Here is an 18,482-nt window from a genome sequence, read left to right on the forward strand (position 1 = left end):
AACTTACAGTTAAAGGGAATGTTCATTGTTTTAAATTAACCACGATTAGAAAACAAAATGTAAAATTAATCCACATGAAAAACAAAAGTAGGAAATGATTAGTGAGGAATAAAGATTAAAGAACGTGCTAAACGAGTACGTTCATGCTGTCTCAAAAATAGAATAACCTAACAGTTTTCTTGGCAGCTCAACATGTAATGAAAATACAGTCCATCAAGTCATCAGATTTGTTTGTACATCTGTAAGTGGGAGAGAGTGGTGATGCTCATGGCTGCCGAATAGACATATTTTCAGAATACTTGTATTTTTTTAAATCCTGTTATATATATATATATATATATATATATATATATATATATATATATATCTACATTGTATGCTTGATTTTTGTCCTTGACTGAGGGCTGTGAATGGAATTTTTGCATACCTGACTTACGTCATGATTATGAGTAGTAGACAAGATGTTTACTATTTTTAGTTTAAGTCCTGACCTTGTCTATGAGTAAGTGGACTTTTCCATTAAAATTCCAGAACATTATATTGATCTTAGGTCAAGTGACATTTTAATTATATAAGGGACTTCATAAATAAATTAATTCCTGTTGAAGATCAGTCTGAGAAATTATTTACATTAGTGTTAAGATATAACTTGAGAGGTATCTTATGTATCTAAACCTGGGGTCTCTAATTCAAACCACCCTGAGGGCTGCATGAGGACATTTTTGATGACCCAAGGGCGGCACCACCTTTGTTGTCTCTCATGACACCTTGTGATGCCAATCATTTATCGGGCCACAAGATATGGCTTGGCAGGCCACATGCATCCCACGGGCCACATGTTTGAGACCCCTGATCTAAATTATTATTGGAATTTCAAAAAGCTTATCGACCACTGGACTAACACATTACTTTGAGATTGACCGCTCAGGTGGCCTAGTGGTTAGAGTGTCCGCCTCGGAAGTGGGAGGTTGTGGGTTCTAACTCCAGCTGAGTCATACCAAAGACTTACAAAAATGGTACTTCCAGCTGCTTTGCTTGGCGCTCAGCATTAAGAGGTTAGTGTTAGGACGGGTCAGCCTAGTGTCAGGATAATGTGACTGGGTGGGACATCGTGTTACATGTCTGCAGCATGATGCCCCAGTGCCAGACATCACTATTAACTGCCACACTGCAGACATCATAGCAATATAACTGAAAAATTGTTCAAGCTATGTTAAAAATCCTAATCACACACACACTTTGAGATTACTGTGAAATCGTTCAAAGACATTGTGGTACATCAGGACATTAAAGATTATTGGTACATCAGGATATTCAAGGCTTTAGCTATTCATTTGGAACATTCTGTACCTTTTGGACTTGTGATAGGATATTTAGGATTATTTAGGATTTAATTCACAATACTCTTTTTCAATTTTTACTTTGCAACTTAGAGAAATAAATAACTTGTTGAATTTACTAAATTTGATGTATTTTGCTTCTTTCTGTTAGATATTTTAAGACCTAGAGTTGATGGAGAAATAGGAGGCTTGTCCAGAATCTTAATTTCTTTAAAATATTTCAGACATATTAAAATTTATCTTTAAAAGTTATATTGGCTTTGTTTTGGAATTTTCATTTTCCCTGGTAAAGATTTTAATTGTACACATTTGAGAAATCTTTAAAGCAGCATGCATTCACAGTATCATCTAATGTAGTAAAGTCTGTTTCAAGTCCTACTTAGGGAGGGTTAGTTTCCATGAAAAAGGATTAGTTGCTTGAGTCTGCCAGACATAACGACCTTTCTAAAGCAAGAACATGTTTAAAAAAGCAAGAAATAATAATTTGATTCAGTATTGGTGGGAAAGGAAATTTTGGATGATAGTGCGTTGGGGTTGATTGTTGGGAAATTAAAAGAATTACAGTTGAAAATGAGATGGAATTGGAATTAACAAAGCACTAGCTTCAGAAAGAAATGATGGAAATGCAAACTCAGAAAGACTAAAAGGAAATGCAAATGCAGAGAGAGGAAAAGTAGAGAGAAATGCAAATGCTGAGAGAGGAAAAGGAGAGGCAAATGCAGAGAGAGGAAAGGTAAAGGCAGAGTTCAGAAGGGAAATGCAAATGTTGATGCAGGCAAAAGAGAATTAAAACTAGCAGGCAGAGCCCAGAGCACACATACACACACAACACCAAGTTTTGGTTTCGATATTACCAGAAATATTCAGTTAGTATCTTCTTTTCAAGAAAAGGAAGTACATCGATACTTTTTAACTTTGAGAAAATTACTAAAAACTTGAAATGTCCAAAAGAGCCTTGTACTGTATTACTATAAAGTGAACTTATTGGCAAAGCTTGTGAAGTCTACACTTCACTGTCTGTACAACAAAGTACCAATTCTATTGTGGTTAAGGAATGTAACTTGAAGGGTTATTAATTGGTAACTGAGGGATATTGACTGATGTTTAAGAATTGTGGAAAAGAAACTGGAAAAACCCACGTCTAATTATCAGGGGAAAAAGAACAACTTTTTACAGGTGTTCCTCAGTTAAGAAGATTGATCAAGATTATGATATCCTCAGACAGCTCATAGTAATTAATGAGTTCAACAGTTGCATCTGTAGTGATGTCCAGACCTATCTTGCTGAGCAAATTGGTAGAAACTTTGCAGATGGTTCCATGACTTACAGAGTCACTAAATCTTCCATGCAGCAGGGTTTCTTTGGTAAAAACCCATCTCAGCCTCATGTGAGTACTTCCAAATGTCAAAAGGCACAACTTTTTGGAATACTTATCACTTCCTAAATTCACTTATTGTAAAAAGAAAGAGCATGCCACTTATAATTGTAAGAGGTTGAAAATTAAGCCTCAGAATAAAGACAGAACTATTCCAAATGCGCTTATTTCAGAGGTCAAGGTTTTGGTTTTGTATTGAAAGCAATACAATACAATAAACATCAGGCTGATTCTGTTTTGGAGAATTATGAACCATTCAGGTTCTGTATCAATTATTATTATACGCTCATTTGTTTCTCTGTTAACTTTACATTGTCAGAATTGTTCAGTATTTTACGATATTGCACACCTTCACATTGCATTCACATGCATAAAGGAACTACTTTCTATTGTAAACAAACAGTGGATGCAGACTCCAGCAGTTTTCATTTGTAAACAAATCATGTTCACTCGCGTAGTAGGCACTTTATGTTGTGGTTGTTTAAATTTGTTTCTGAATGAAGTAAAAGGAGATGTTTCATAGACTGCCACATACCAGCTGCTTTGGCACATTCCACGTTAACTTTTTTGATACAGTGTTTTGGATTTAGGCTAGCTATACAATAGATGCAAGAAAGGGTCTTTACAAATAACATACAAGTGACAAGGCATAAACTGTCTTCTTTAGCTGCAATAAGAATGGCAAAAAATATACTTACCATTTTATATCCTGAATTTCCTCAAAATGTACTTTCTTAGTTTGCAAATCCGAATTACATGATCCATGTCATAGGTTCTCAATCTTGATTAACATTTCGAAATTGTGATGTAATTTTAAATAAGTGCAATTACATCCTCCTTACTGCACTCAAAATGAGATAAGCATTAAATTCCATAGCATCTTTTTTGATAATTGCAATTGAAAGACTTCATATTTTTCCCACATTGTGATTTCAAACATTCAGTGACAGAAACAGAAACACATTTGCAGATGTCAACATGCTTCTCCCTCGCTTCTTCAGTCTGATGTATTTCATGTGGAATTGTCACATATAAATCCAGTCCATAATAATGAAATTTAGTAGAATAAAAAAAAAATACCAAAATCTATTCATTTCAGATAACATTCATTCACAATATAACTCCAAATTTCAGTTTTGACTATACATGCCATTTTCTTTTGAAAGTTAAGTCAAGCGCATGACTAAGTTCAAATTTATCTGGGCGGAGTTATGTGCACAGTAATAATGTTGTTGTTGTGTAATGATAATCTGCGCTTGTTTATTTAGTTTGGAATATGGCATACATTCAGTTATTTTGTTTCTTGTTGTGTATTTTGTTAATATAATTGAGCATTATGTGGAATAAAATGAATGAGCTTATAATAAAAAGGTTACTGCTTTTATATGGTAAAATATGAACTCGTTTTGTCGAATGGATATACTGCACTCCTTATAGTCAGCATAGACTGGTACTCTGATGTGTGGGGACAAGAGTGTCTGCATGCAATTTCACATTTTATAGAATAGGCAAGATCTGCCCCTAAACCTTCAGTTAGTATATTTTTCATGTGGGGCTGATTTTTCAGTATAATCATGTACCAGACAACATAAATACACAAGTTCACAATGTTGAATATAGATCATGTACCAGACAATGCAAATGCAAAAGCTCAAAGTGATAAATGTTGATCATATTCCAGAGCAAATAAAGCACAAGCTTGCAATGTTAAATGTTGACCATGTACCAGGGCACATAAATAAGCAAGCTCACAATGTTTACTCATTATCTCCAGGAGATTTTTTCATTTTCACCTGAAATGGTGGTCAGAAACACATTTTATTGGTTGCTTTTGATAGCACCAATACACATCTGTTTCAGAGAGATTTTACTTTTGACATAGTATAACCATTGCATGAGCAGATGGGTGAAAATTTAATTTTTTTCTCCATGTTTCTTTGGCTTGTTGGACCCAGAAGCTTTTTGGTGGGGACACCTATACATACATGTGTAATGGGGGTATTGATACAGTAACAGAGAAAACATGCTTGCATCATGCAGCTTTTATTCATTTTGATTGTACAAGACTTGCTAAGATTTACATCTGTTTGAATTGCTTTGGTTGTCTCAAATGGTGGCTATAGGTTTGAGTGGGAAGAAATAGGCACAGTGGTTGTTGTTGTTGTTGTAGGGTTTAACTTAAGCACAGGATGGGCTATACATGGGGCCAGTATCAGTGGGGGAGGAAGAACCTGGAAAACCCCCAGAAAGAACCACTGACCCATGAAAAGCTACTGGCAGGCTTTCTCACGTACCCACATTGGCTGAGCCTGAGATTCGAACCCATGCAGAGAGTTGCGATAGCAGTGATCCATAACAATGAGCACTTTAGACAACTTGGCCACTCAGGACCCCCAGGAACAGTGGTCAGAAACATGTGACCAAAAAGATGTAAATAAAATGTATTACCACTGAACAGTTCAGACCAGTACACAGTATTCTCCCGTGATAAACCATGGTAGGGTTTTTTCAACTTGTGTTCTGAGAAGAGAAACATTTGCTAACAAAATCAAGGGATAATTACAGGTACATGTCCTGTGTGATGCATCATAGCCTTAAAATGGTCAACTTTTAACTTTCTTTGAAACCTGGCCCTTTTAATCATGTTCCATCACACTTAATGAACTAATTCATTGTTTCTGACTATTGATGCTCAGATTTCATGTGAGTGGTCCATAGAGATCTAGTATGGTACATTATCTGTATTTAACCCTATCAGAAGTGTACAAATTCATCATAAACTATATAGCTTTTATCAGAAGAACAGATACACAGTCATGGAGAGTGGAGATTCTTATCTCTCAAGCTTGCCAGAAGTGTATCTCAGATTTAATACCAAGCCTGTTTGTGTTGCTGATTACACTGCCACCCAAAAAATAATCTTGTAATGTGAAATGCAAACTAGTAAGAATTATTTAGAAATAAAATGTGTTGAAAATGTCTTTTAAATGCTGAGATTTTTTTTTCTTTGGAAATTAGCCAGAAGTTTGGGGTCTTTGCCAGTTGTTAACTGAAGGTTAAATATTGTAATGGAGGAAACATATTGTTCAGTGTTTGATAATAATAATAATAATAATAATAATGACTTTAAAAAAGAAGCTTATTTGGTCAACTGACCAATTTTTCTATAATTACATTTGTACAAATAAATATAACAAGATGAGTTGTCTTTCGACAACAAATGCTATTAAAAACTAGACAATTGGTCTACTGCTATAATAAAATATACACAAGTCGTTAAGGATGAGTTCATACAGGATTCATACAAAGATTAGAAGCAGATGTGTAAAACATAGGTGAGTACAAGATAGAATAATGTTTTAAAGAGCAGTAGTACTGAATTAAAGAAAATCTAACAAATGATTGTTTCTGTAGATTGACTATGAATCTTTTTGAAAGTTTGGCATGAGACAGCTTTTTTATATAAAGTGGTATGGAATTCCATAGTTTGACCCCAGAAAAGGCAAAACTCTTCTTAAAACTGAATTTGATTTAGGTAAATATAACTTGCGGTTTGAGATGGATCTCTTAGTTCATACATGTACAGAGGGGCCCTGAGTGGCCGAGTGGTCTAAAGCGCTCTTCGTTACGGATCACTGCCATCTCACCTCTGTCTGCGGCGGTTCGAGTCTAAGATTCAGCCAATGTGGGCATGTGAGAAAGCCTGCCAGTAGCTTCTCGTGGGTCGGTGGTTCTTTCCGGGGTTTTCCGGGTTCTTCCTCCACCATTAATACTGGCCGCCATGTATAGCCTATCGTGCTGAAAAATGGCGTTAAACCCCACAACAACAACAACAACAACAATACATGTACAGAATGTACATTTTCAATAAATTGAAATTTGTATTTAAGATAATCACTAGCCAATCTATATAAGGATTTATAGATGAGTAAACCCTTTTAAAACCGAGTTATGTGCTGAAATGGAAGCAACTTTAGGGTTTTAAAAAAGATTTGTTGATGGTGTATCAAAATCAGCATCAAGAATGAATAGATTTACAGACACCCTGTAGTTAACACTTTTTCTGTCTGTCTGCCTCTCCATCCATCTGCTTGTGTATACTTTTTGTAACCACCAAAACTCTGCTTCCCTTTCACATAATTGGGTGCCATTTGTAAGATGAATTGCCTGATACACTTGGATATGCCTTTTAAAGGTTTTTCTTTTCAGGTCCAATTTTTATGGAGTTCTTTTACTATAATCCAGCCATGTTAATCTCCAATGCAAAGCTTAGGACCCATTCAGCATCTTCTGATGCAGTTTGGTGTATGCATTAGGCCTTTTAAAGGTTTTTCTTTTCAGGTCCAATTTTTATGGAGTTCTTTTACTATACTCCAGCCATGTTAATCTCCAATGCAAAGCTTAGGACCCATTCAGCATCTTCTGATGCAGTTTGGTGTATGCATTATCTTGTATATTTCGATATGCTTTTTATGGATTTTGTCTCATCAGCTCCATTTTGAACTGAGCATTAAGACATTAAATCCATTTAGAATAAACTGGTTTGAACTGGATTTTAACCAGGATAAATTGGTTTGAACTGGTTTGAAGCAGATGGAACCGGTTTTCCTGGGTTCTCCCTCCACCAGTTATAATGGCTGCCATGTATAGCCTATCATGCACCGAAAGATGGCAGTAATCCCAAAACAACAACATTTTCATTAACATGATGCAAGTATGTAGTTTTGTGAATGAAGATTGCAATTTACCCAGATGCTATCAAAAATTTCTGGGGAGATCAATAGGATATTCTGATGCAGTTGGATCTGTCCTTGACTTGCATGTTTGCTTTAATGGGTTTATAGTTTTTTCTAGTCCATTTTGGCTAGAATCTTATCTGTACCATTTTGGCTAGAATCGTATCTGTACCATTTTGGCTAGAATCGTATCTGTACCATTTTGGCTAGAATCTTATCTGTACCATTTTGGCTAGAATCTTATCTGTACCATTTTGGCTAGAATCTTATCTGTACCATTTTGGTTTCATTTTGTGCATTATGGCACAGCAACACAAGATTCTTATTTTATGCTGAGGCAGCTGGAGTTAAGTACCTTGCCCTTGAAGGCCAGTAGCTGATCCAGGCAGGATCAGTGGTAGGATTCGATTGAGCCACTATGGCTTCACACTATTTTGGATAGTGTTATTACTCTTGTCAGTCATTTTTGTATCTTTATCTGGGATGCTGCTTGTAATCAGTGTAACTGAAGATCCATTCAGCATATTCCAGATGCAAGTTGATGGAAACATTGTTTCATGGGCCTAGAGTTTTTTGTGTTTACTTTTGTCTTTTCCACTCAGTGTTGGTCAGTTATAGTGCCATGTCAATGAACTTCATATCTTTACCTGGGATGTTTCTTATATTATTGAATCCTGGAAGAAATTTCAAGAATTTTGTGTAATTCATTTAGAGAAGTTATGGCCCCTGAATGCCCATCTTCTTCTAAAAAATGTGGTTTCCAAGCATACGTTGCCTTGGTTTAAGGGCCTACTGAAGCAGGTTGTAGTGAGATTGATTCATTGCAATGTATCCATCATTTAGGCTGTAGCATTTGCACATGTGAATGGCTTAGTTTAATTTACTGCTTGTAAATATTTACTAGACTGGTAAACTGTTAACTGTCATTGATGCCAGAACTTCTTTTCCATTTAAGTTATATCTTTTCACCCCTTCACATCAAATGTAACAAAAGGCACAATTTGATAAGAATTGTTATAGTGCATATTACACAACATTACACATTCGGTTGATTTACTGATAATACTGATACACATTGCACAACATTACACATCAGGTTGATTCACTGATAATACTGATACACATTACACAACATTACACATCAGGTTGATTTACTGATAAAATGCTGATACACATTACGCAACATTACACATCCTTTTGATTTACTGGTAAAATGCTGATACACATTACACACAACATGACACATGAGGCTGATTTACTGATAATACTGATACACATTACACACAACATTACATATGTTGATTTATTGATAATACTGATACACATTACACAACATTGCACATCAGGTTGATTTACTGATAAAATGCTGATACACATTACACAACATTACACAGGTTGATTTACTGATAATACTGATACACATTACACAGAATTACACATCAGACTGATTTACTGATAAAATACTGATACACATTACACACAACATTACATATCATGTTGATTTACTGATAATACTGATAGACATTACACACAACATTACACATCAGGTTGATTTACTGATAATACTGATACACATTACACAACATTACACATCAGACTGATTTACTGATAAAATACTGATACACATTACACAACATTACACATCAGGTTGATTTACTGATAAAATGCTGATACACATTACACACAACATTACACATCAGGTTGATTTACTGATATGATGCTGATACACATTACACACAACATTACACATCAGGTTGATTTACTGATAATGCTGATACACATTACACAACATTACACATCCTTTTGATTTACTGGTAAAATGCTGATACACATTACACAACATTACACATCAGGTTGATTTACTGATAAAATGCTGATACACATTACACAACATTACACATCAGGTTGATTTACTGATAATGCTGATACACATTACACACAACATTACACATCAGGTTGATTTACTGATAATGCTGATACACATTACACAACATTACACATCAGGTTGATTTACTGATAAAATGCTGATACACATTACACACAACATTACACATCAGGTTGATTTACTGATAATGCTGATACACATTACAGAACATCACTGTGGAGTGATGGGCTTGTTATGCTGTTACTGTGGTAGGTGTGGGATGGGTTGCTTCCAATATTTATTTTTATTATTATAGAAGTCCCACCCAGGTTCGATTTTGGTTGGAAGTTAAATTAGTGAAAGATAGACCTAACGCTTCAAGCCCCCAGTCAGTAATACTGATGGTTAAATGATTGAATATACAGAATAGTGAAATTCAACTAATAATAATTTAATGACAGTTCAATAGTCAAATGATTAAAATGTCCCACATACTCTCCTTCTGCTCAACCCTGTGATAGCCTATTGCATCATTAGATTTGTAGTGTGAGATAGCTTTCCACCTGTCCTTGTATTCTACTCATCTGTGTATTCTTTTCTCCTATCCCCCCAATTCCTTCTCCTCTTCCTCCCGACTTTCTTCAAATTCCTTCTCTCCACTGACTCCTTGATACTCCTCGTTCTCTACTTTCTCCTCCTCGACTCCTTTCCCTATTCCTCCTCAACTCTATACTGACTAGACTTGTTGACTTCGACTGCTCAGCTAGTCTTACTTCCATCTCCCCTCTTAGAGACTTGGGACTCGATGAACCAGAAGTTCTGTCCTCCAAAAAACTTCCTGTGAAAACACAAGGATGGTATAGTCTTTTCCTAAGCCTTCTCATCTCACACTACACCCAGCCTATCATCAGATAATGGCTATTAAATTTCTTCAGTCACACATTCATTCACATTGAAATATTCAAATGTCCTTGTATGGTAAAACGTTGTAATTAAAGCACAGTGTCAGTTACTTCTCAGACATACATAATAAATCAGTACATATTCCTAATCCATTATACTAAACAATATCACAGCAATCAGATGCATTTCTTTACATTAAAACTCACACAAAGTACACAAATATTCAAATATGCATGTCCTGATATATCCATACACCAATATTAACTAATTTTATACACTTCAACAATTTTCCAAATCCATAATTCAGGCATGTGTAAAATCTAATATATCACATGAATAAATGCACTAATTTATTACAAAGTAACCTAGTAGTGAATTACAAAATTAATTCTGACCACAAGCTAACAATCTACATAATTCTCTACATAATACTCGAGCTCATGTCTCAAATACACATGTAAATTAAACACTACAAAGGTAATTCTACCTACTAAATGATCCTATTAATAAAGTATACATACTACACATAGTTACAGTTACAATGCCTTAATATTCTGCAAAAATCAAACAAATAACTTATTGACCTTTATGAAGCTTTGTCTTTACTTAGAATCTCCTCTGTAAGTTTTCCCGCCAAATTACAAGTAGCTTTCACGGAATAATTCTATTTGCTCAGCAATCTTCCCAGAACTAAATTTTTGCTTGCTAGTTAGAAGTTACAATTCGTATTGAAATTGTTATCACACCCTCCGTCTCGATGCCAGTTGGGTGTCTCTTTGATTTGATCCAGTCAAATTTAGTGTATAATGTCCTTCTCGTTGTTTGTCCACGTGGGGACAAATTTAGAACATGCCCCATTCCTTGCGGGTGATACACATTGCTAAATATTACACATCAGGTTGATTTACTTACCATATTGTTAATACAAAGTACATTATTGCCTTTGTAGAGGTGCTGTGGGTGGTGTGGTTGATTGGTGGATTGTACTTTCTTACAAGGTGTCCACTTTATTTGGTTCTCATTATCTAGATGATTACCCACAGTGTTATTGCCCAGATTGAATAAATATTAAAATGTGAAACTTACAGCTGGAATAAATAGAGATCTGAGCAGATATATAGAACAGAATGACACAAGTAATACATGAAAACCAACAATTTAATCAATTACATAAACAAATGTGATATTACATTAAATTAGGAAGATACACTTCTCTTTGAAATAAGTCATTCAGCGAATTTCAAACATAAATATATTTATATAAATAGCTGATCTGTTTGAAATGATAGAATTGGCTCATCATAGAATCTTGTGAACAATCTAAGTCATTGCCTTGTACAACTTCATAACCTGCTGATTTCCAGTCCATTCCAACTTCAGTGTGGTTGTTCCTCTAGATCCTTTCACTTTTTTCCTTCTCCAACCTCCCTACAGTCTTGCCTCTTTTTGGCCCTCAAACTTTGTGTGGGTAGGTGGATATGTAAGTTTGTAGATACCTAGATACTTGGATCAGTAGGTACATGGATATGTCAGTGGATACATCAGTGGAGCTATTTTCCCATTAAAAATATACAGAGAAGCAACCTGAATCTTCTGTCAGTTGTCCTGCTGGGAATATATCGTTACTTCCCTCTCGTTATGTCAGATATCATCCTATTGGAATTCAAACAGACCAAAGGTTATCTGGTCAAGCTAAACATGGCAGATCATAAACAAGCCTAGTTTCATAAGATTAATGTACTTCCTAACAGCTATTTAATCATTGACATGCCTTAACATCACACAAGACATAACAGTTCCGTTCTTGTCTCCATTACACAGATTAATGAATGAAATTTGTGACATAACTACATTATTTTCAGTGAATACACACATTCAAGTCTTTATCATACGTGAAATCATCTAAGATCGATGAATTCACATGGATTCTCATTACTCATATCAACTAAAGTAATGCATGAAATTCTTAGTATCCTGTAATAATCAAGACGACAAATTCAAACAATTCGTCAAACTTATATAAAGAAGATCATTGTATGAATTAAGATAGATGAACTCAAACATAGTTATACTCATATCAAGAGAATTGATCTGCAGATTTAAACAAATAAATTCATGCAAATATAAGCAAATAAATTCAAGCAAAGCATTATATTGGTATCAACAAATTACATGCGATTGATGCAGATACCTTGTGCTTTGAAGCTTTGTTCGCTTCTACCACCAGAATTGTGTCTGTTGACTTCCCAGACATCTGGTCCATTTGATAAATGTTTTATGAGAGAATTTCTTCCAAATTTAATCTCGGAGCCCCTTATATTTGACCCTTGCTGGAAAAATGCAGACTGACCAGATTTTCGATGAGGGCAGTTTTAAAGCTAGGAAATTCATGTGGGAAATATGCCCCTTATTTAGTGCAACCAATCAGGATTAAATATCTCTACCACCTTTGATAACTAGGTGCCAAAATTATGTTGAGTCTTACTTCTAGATTTCCAAACAACTGATTCTGGTCAATTTCAAATCTGACATTTTCGATACAAAGATCGAAGTTAACCTCTTCCTTGCAGTTTGTCTGGATGGTTAAATAAATGAAGGTTTAATTAGGAATCACTACCTCTCCCAACACAGACATTAGAAACATTGCAGTATAGTAATGTAAAAGGTGCCTGTCCCCATAAATCTAATTGTTCTCTGGCCCAGCTTAATGTGCTCTTCATAGATCAACAGAAATTTGCACCCTTACAGCCTTCGGCTAACATGCTTGACAGAATGTTTGATTAGTAACTTTTTATTTTAGTTAAACACTTTCACGTTTATAAGCCACTGCATAGTTTCTTAATTATTATACTTGCTATGAAAGTATGCCTCGCACATGTTTGTAAGTACATCTGGTTTCATTATCAATTCATCATCTACATACATGTAGCAATATGAAACATTATCACAACAATCATATTTATGTTCTTGTGAAACTGTCAGCCAAGACATCTTAAAAACAGTATGGAGTAAGAGGTAAAAAAAAACCCATGAAACAAATTGAATTTCATTGGGGCATGGCATGCACAATATAACAGCTGTCAGCAGTGTGCCTATTGGGTAAATAGTGGAAAAGTTTGAGATTTTAATTGTTTTAATTTAATGACTTCATTTCGGTTATTGTAAACTGTGTAGCAGTAGAAGTTTTGGTAAACATTGCATCTGTCACTTGATATGGTATCTTGTCTTACTGCTAATTTGCAGGGTAATCTAGCTTCATTAGTCCTTGTCCTACATGTATGATGTCACTTAATTCCTATGAGTAGGTATATTTCTGGGATGGGATGGTGTTTGCAAGAGAATTGTCAGAGATACAGTTAAACTGAATTCATTTTTGATTGGGTCCCCTGGATGACCAGTTAAACTATGGTATTTGTTCTGCTTCAGGAATTCAGTTTTGATTGGGTCCCCTTTGTGACCAATCAAAATATGGTATTTGGTTTGCTTCAGAAATATATTTTTTATTGTGTCCTACATATGACCAATTAAAATATGTATTGGTTATGCGGCAGGAGTAATCTTAAGTGATGCTTCGTGCATCAGCTTTCCTTGAAGGCTCCTAAAATTGTCACTATTTCATATTAAAGGATTAAACCTTTTAAGACATGCTGGCAATACAGTTGTTCTTATATAAAGTAGAATTATGGGCAGAGAAATGGGAATTTGAAAATAAATTAAAGAATTTTAATTGACTGCACAAGTAAAATACATGATCAGATGACAAATAAAGATTTGTACAGTTAAAATTTGCAATTAATGGCAGTTACAACAATGACAAAAACCAGGTGGAAATTTCAATATATTGTTTTTGTGGAAGAAACACATTTTTTATTTTTTTTTTTTTATACACCAGTTTAGTTCAACTAGTATAGTGGCTGCATTACAGGAAATCTATGAAGCTACCATATATGCTTGCTTATAAGTCAAATTCAGCAGCATACTGCACAGACCCACATCTGTTGGTGCATTATGCATCAGCAGATCTGGGTCTATGCAGTTTATTAGGAGTAATTAGTAGAACAAAGAACATTTACCCAGCACATTATGCTGTGCTAGACAAGTGATCTTTGTTGTTTGCAGTTTGACTCAACTTATAAGGGACTATATATGGTATATGCATTAGTACTTTTTGTGAAATACAGATCTGTGGAATAAAATGTTTGACATTTTTTTCATGGTTTAGGTATCAGAAGGTACTCATCTACTTTGCCTGCCACATGGAGAGAATCGCCTGTCACAGAGTTCCATGATTGGGGAAGATGAAGAGGTAAATAAGTAGTATGCAACGTTTGGTGCCCATATCACACATATATTAAAATTGCCATAGTGGACACCTTCATATAAAGAATACCTGCCCATAGAGGACAAGCTCGTTGTAGATATTATTAGCTAAAATCACCTAAAGTATATTTAATGACTATATACAGGTCATATGGCCACAAGAGACTTAGTTTTATGATATCTTAAGTATCCAGTATCAAGTGGTTTCACCATGATAACAGATCTCCTTCATTACTGTGTTGTCCATTGAGCCTTATAATAGAGTAGTCTGCCATATTGTGAGACCAGTGTATAATGATGTACATAGTTTTACTACTGAATAATGAAATGGTATCCATTTCTAACAGGAACTATGTTATAATGATGGGCTTGTAGTGAGGGGGTGCTATAACAGGAACCTTGTTTTAATGAAGGGTCCAATACCAAGGGATTGCTTTAACAGGAACCATGTTATTATGAAGGGCTTTATGGTGAGAGATTGCTGTAACAGGAATCCTGGTATAATGAAGAGTCTTATAGTGAGGGAATGGTGTAGTCGGAACCCTGTTATAATGAATGTCCTAATAGTGAGGGAGTGCTGTAACAGGAAACATGTCATAGTGAAGGGCAATTTAACGAGGGAGTGCTCTGACTAGGGATGAAATAAATGATTCATCGATGCATCAATACTTTTGACATACCAATAAATATATGGATACATGGTGGAGAATTGATACAGTATTATACTTATCCTATTCAAGTTACTTTGATATTTAGCAGTCATTAATAATTATTAGTCATATGTCTTTTTATTCTTTAAATTGAGAATTCATCTGAGACAGGCACAACACCTGCTTGCCTTCTTCAAATTAGCACAAAATGATGTGGTTCATAATGCCCGCCCCCCCACCCCACCACCCCTTTGCCAATTCCATGCTAAAATTATCTTATCTCAACTGCATATTCAGCATTAAGGAGACATTTCAAATGTGATCCTTATTCATTATGACATACTTTACTCATCATTTAATAAGCAGTTTTATGTGAAGTCACTCTGTTGATTCCTGTCTTGTCTACTTGGGTCTAATTTGATTGCTACACTTCTGTTGTGTCATGCAGTGAAATATGTTTCACTGAAGTCTGACTGGTGGCTATAGTTTGTTCCAGGCCAGGGTAAATGATAACCACCAATCAGAACTTAATGTAGATTATTCCCAGCATGAGACACGTGATGTACTGGCAAAGCAACAGAGAAACTTCATGCAAAAGTAGTTAATAAATGATATCTAAAGTACTTAAATCAAACATGGGGCGCAAATTTGGGACATCTCTTTTTATGCTGGGATATCTAATCAGTGACTGAACTTGTCAATGAGATAAATCAAATTAGCAGATTTCAAACCAGATGAGTTTGTCACCATGTGTAAATTTTTTATATTTTTTTTAATGAAGGGGTGTGGGTGTGGTCAATAGTTTTCCTTCTTCACTAACAAAAAAAAGTGCCTGTGGTAAAGTAAGGGAGGCAACTACCAAAAGACCAAAGATTCATTTCAGTTTGAGTTTGAGAGTAAAAGAGTGTAGACAAGATTTAGATACTTTGCCATTTGAAATCTATTAATGTTTAAAAATTTCATTACGTCTAACAAATGTTTCTTTTTTCAGTCATTCTAGCATTATAATTCATTGGTTGGGAAGCTATCACTTGTACTAGTTGTACATGTAATTTTTGTCAGACCTGCTTTGTCAGAACTGTTGAGCACATCTCTATATCTATCCACACTCTAGATTAAAGTCAGTGTAAAAGGTATTTACTTTCTAGTTTAAAAATGTTGGGCTCAATGAAAAAGGGTGTCTGATGGTTTCATGAGTAACAAAGTAAAAATTAAATTATTACCATATATGCTCTCTTATAAGCTGAGTCCAACTGCAAACTGCACAGACCCAGACCTGCTGCTGTTGCATAGTGCAATTTGGATGGAGTAATCAGTAAAACAAACAAAATGGACCTTGATCTGGCGGTGCATTATGCAATGGTAGATCAGGGTTTTTGTTGTTTGTTTTGTTGGACTCAACTTGCGTTATATACAGTTCTAGTCACCTTTACTGTCGTAAAGTACAAATATTATAAGAGATGGTATAGTTATATAAGTGAATTTAATGCTGGTTATGATTTGAATGATGATTAGAATAGAATTATGAACCATTTTATAGCACATAAAATGGGGCTTTACGAATAATTCATGGGTGGCAGTAGAATTTCCCCAAGTACTCACCAAATTTTCAGCAGAAAAATACTGATATTTACAATTTGTAGCCTTCCAGAAAAATGCTGCACTATGGAATTTTTCATTCTGGATCTGGTTCCTATTCAGCTTAATTATTATCCATCATAAATTATTTTTTTCTTTCATATTTTCCCTCTTTATCTGGAAGTTTTGTTTTCAAACTAGTACAAGTTTGATTTGCTGAATTACGGTAGAACCTGTCTTGAAAGACCACCCATTCTACCCTTCTGGTCTCTCATAACAGGTTACAACATTATACAGTATAATCAATAAATCAGTGCATGGTGGATATTGATCTCTCAAAACAGGTGGTCTCTCATAACATTGGTCTCTCAAGACAGGTTTAACTGTAGTAATTTCTGCATATTCCTACATTAAGAATTTAAGTCCACTACAGTGTAACAGTATGTTACACGTTACACCAGTGGACATCAGTGACTTGACTTGAGGGTAATATTTCCACTCAATAGCACAAGCCCTATAATATTAAATTGGAGTTGCGGCACATCGGTTGGTAGTTCATCGGACTCATAATCCAAGGGTTGTGGGTTTGATATCCACCCAGGTCAGTTCATGTTGGCTGCCTCATTTTGTCCATGGGAAAGACACTTTGCTCTCATTTCCTGTGCATGATACAGCCTGTAATGTGTCAAAAGTGCCATTAAAATGAACAAACACCCATTATAATGATACATATGTTGTCTTTATTAAAATTAATCACCACCTGAGAATAGTTTTTTTATATACTACTGGCCAGATTTTGAGCAAACACTAGTGTGATCAATGACAGCAACAAAATGTATTTGAGTTCAAAGCAGTTTGCAGTTTCCTTTCTCAGTGTTTTCAAATATGCACTTGAGACATTCATTTTTCATAAATTTAAATGGATTAGTCATAATTTTAACACCAAGTTGAACTTGTAAAGATCCTGCCATTCAGACTGAGTATTCATCCTCTGTTGTAACTTGATACCACTGGAATAGTATTTTTTCATGCAGGGTTTACAGGCAGCATAGCGTAGCTGTTGGTATCTTCTTAATGATGTGCTAAATGTCAGTTTATTCATTACAAAATGATAGAATACAGAATTTTGTAGATAAAAGTTAAGCTAGATATTTTATGGGAGAATTGATTGACATTTATGATATCTTATTTCAGAACCAGATCTAGAAAACTTTCCCATTTTCCCATTTGATCATTGGACAAGTAAAAAAAAAAATTTACTTGCTGAGCAACAAAATCAAACTGTTGGTACTGACAGTGCTTATTATGGGTTATTATCAACTCACTTTATAGTAGACTAGCTGTTACTCTAGTACAGGAATGTTCAGTTTCCTCCAGGGCACACACCATATAAGTGATTTTTAAAACCAAACCCTATGATATAAATTAAATGATAAAAGCATATCATGAGTGGGATCCTGACCACTGGCTGTGTTCTTCTCACCCCTGCTCTTGTGTCATGATTTGATAATCAAACTGGCCCTCCTTGACTTATTTTGGTTTTGCTGCAGTTAAAATGTAGCAAAATGCAAGACAGCAGACATGGTCGCAGTTCTTTTGTTTATTCATCCATCCATGTTAATTTATGTTATGAAATATGGGCGAGATTTACACATGTTAATGAAATGAATTTGCATCTCATTGGCTGAGCCTGATACCTTTTTGGAGGCCATTTTT

General features: G+C 35.1%; 1 protein-coding gene across 3 annotated transcripts in view; it reads left to right on the plus strand.

Moving 5' to 3' along the window:
• LOC149806222 (E3 ubiquitin-protein ligase TRAF7-like) overlaps positions 1–18,482 on the plus strand; it is a 176,259-nt gene that overhangs the window by 27,087 nt on the left and 130,690 nt on the right. For 2 of the 3 annotated variants that reach the window (XR_016419876.1, XM_089951173.1), the window contains exon 4: positions 14,441–14,524. Coding sequence is in view for 2 of the 3 variants with exons in the window: in XM_089951173.1 (XP_089807299.1) it covers positions 14,441–14,524 (84 nt within the window). In the remaining variant the exon portion in view is untranslated. Of the gene's footprint in view, positions 1–6,019; positions 6,051–14,440; positions 14,525–18,482 lie in introns of those variants that run through there. The other variant, XM_089951174.1, reaches the window with a different exon arrangement.

This window comes from Sinohyriopsis cumingii, chromosome 2 (genome assembly GCF_028554795.1).
Source record: "Sinohyriopsis cumingii isolate HCF-2022 chromosome 2, ASM2855479v2, whole genome shotgun sequence".
Classification (NCBI taxonomy): domain Eukaryota; kingdom Metazoa; phylum Mollusca; class Bivalvia; order Unionida; family Unionidae; genus Sinohyriopsis; species Sinohyriopsis cumingii.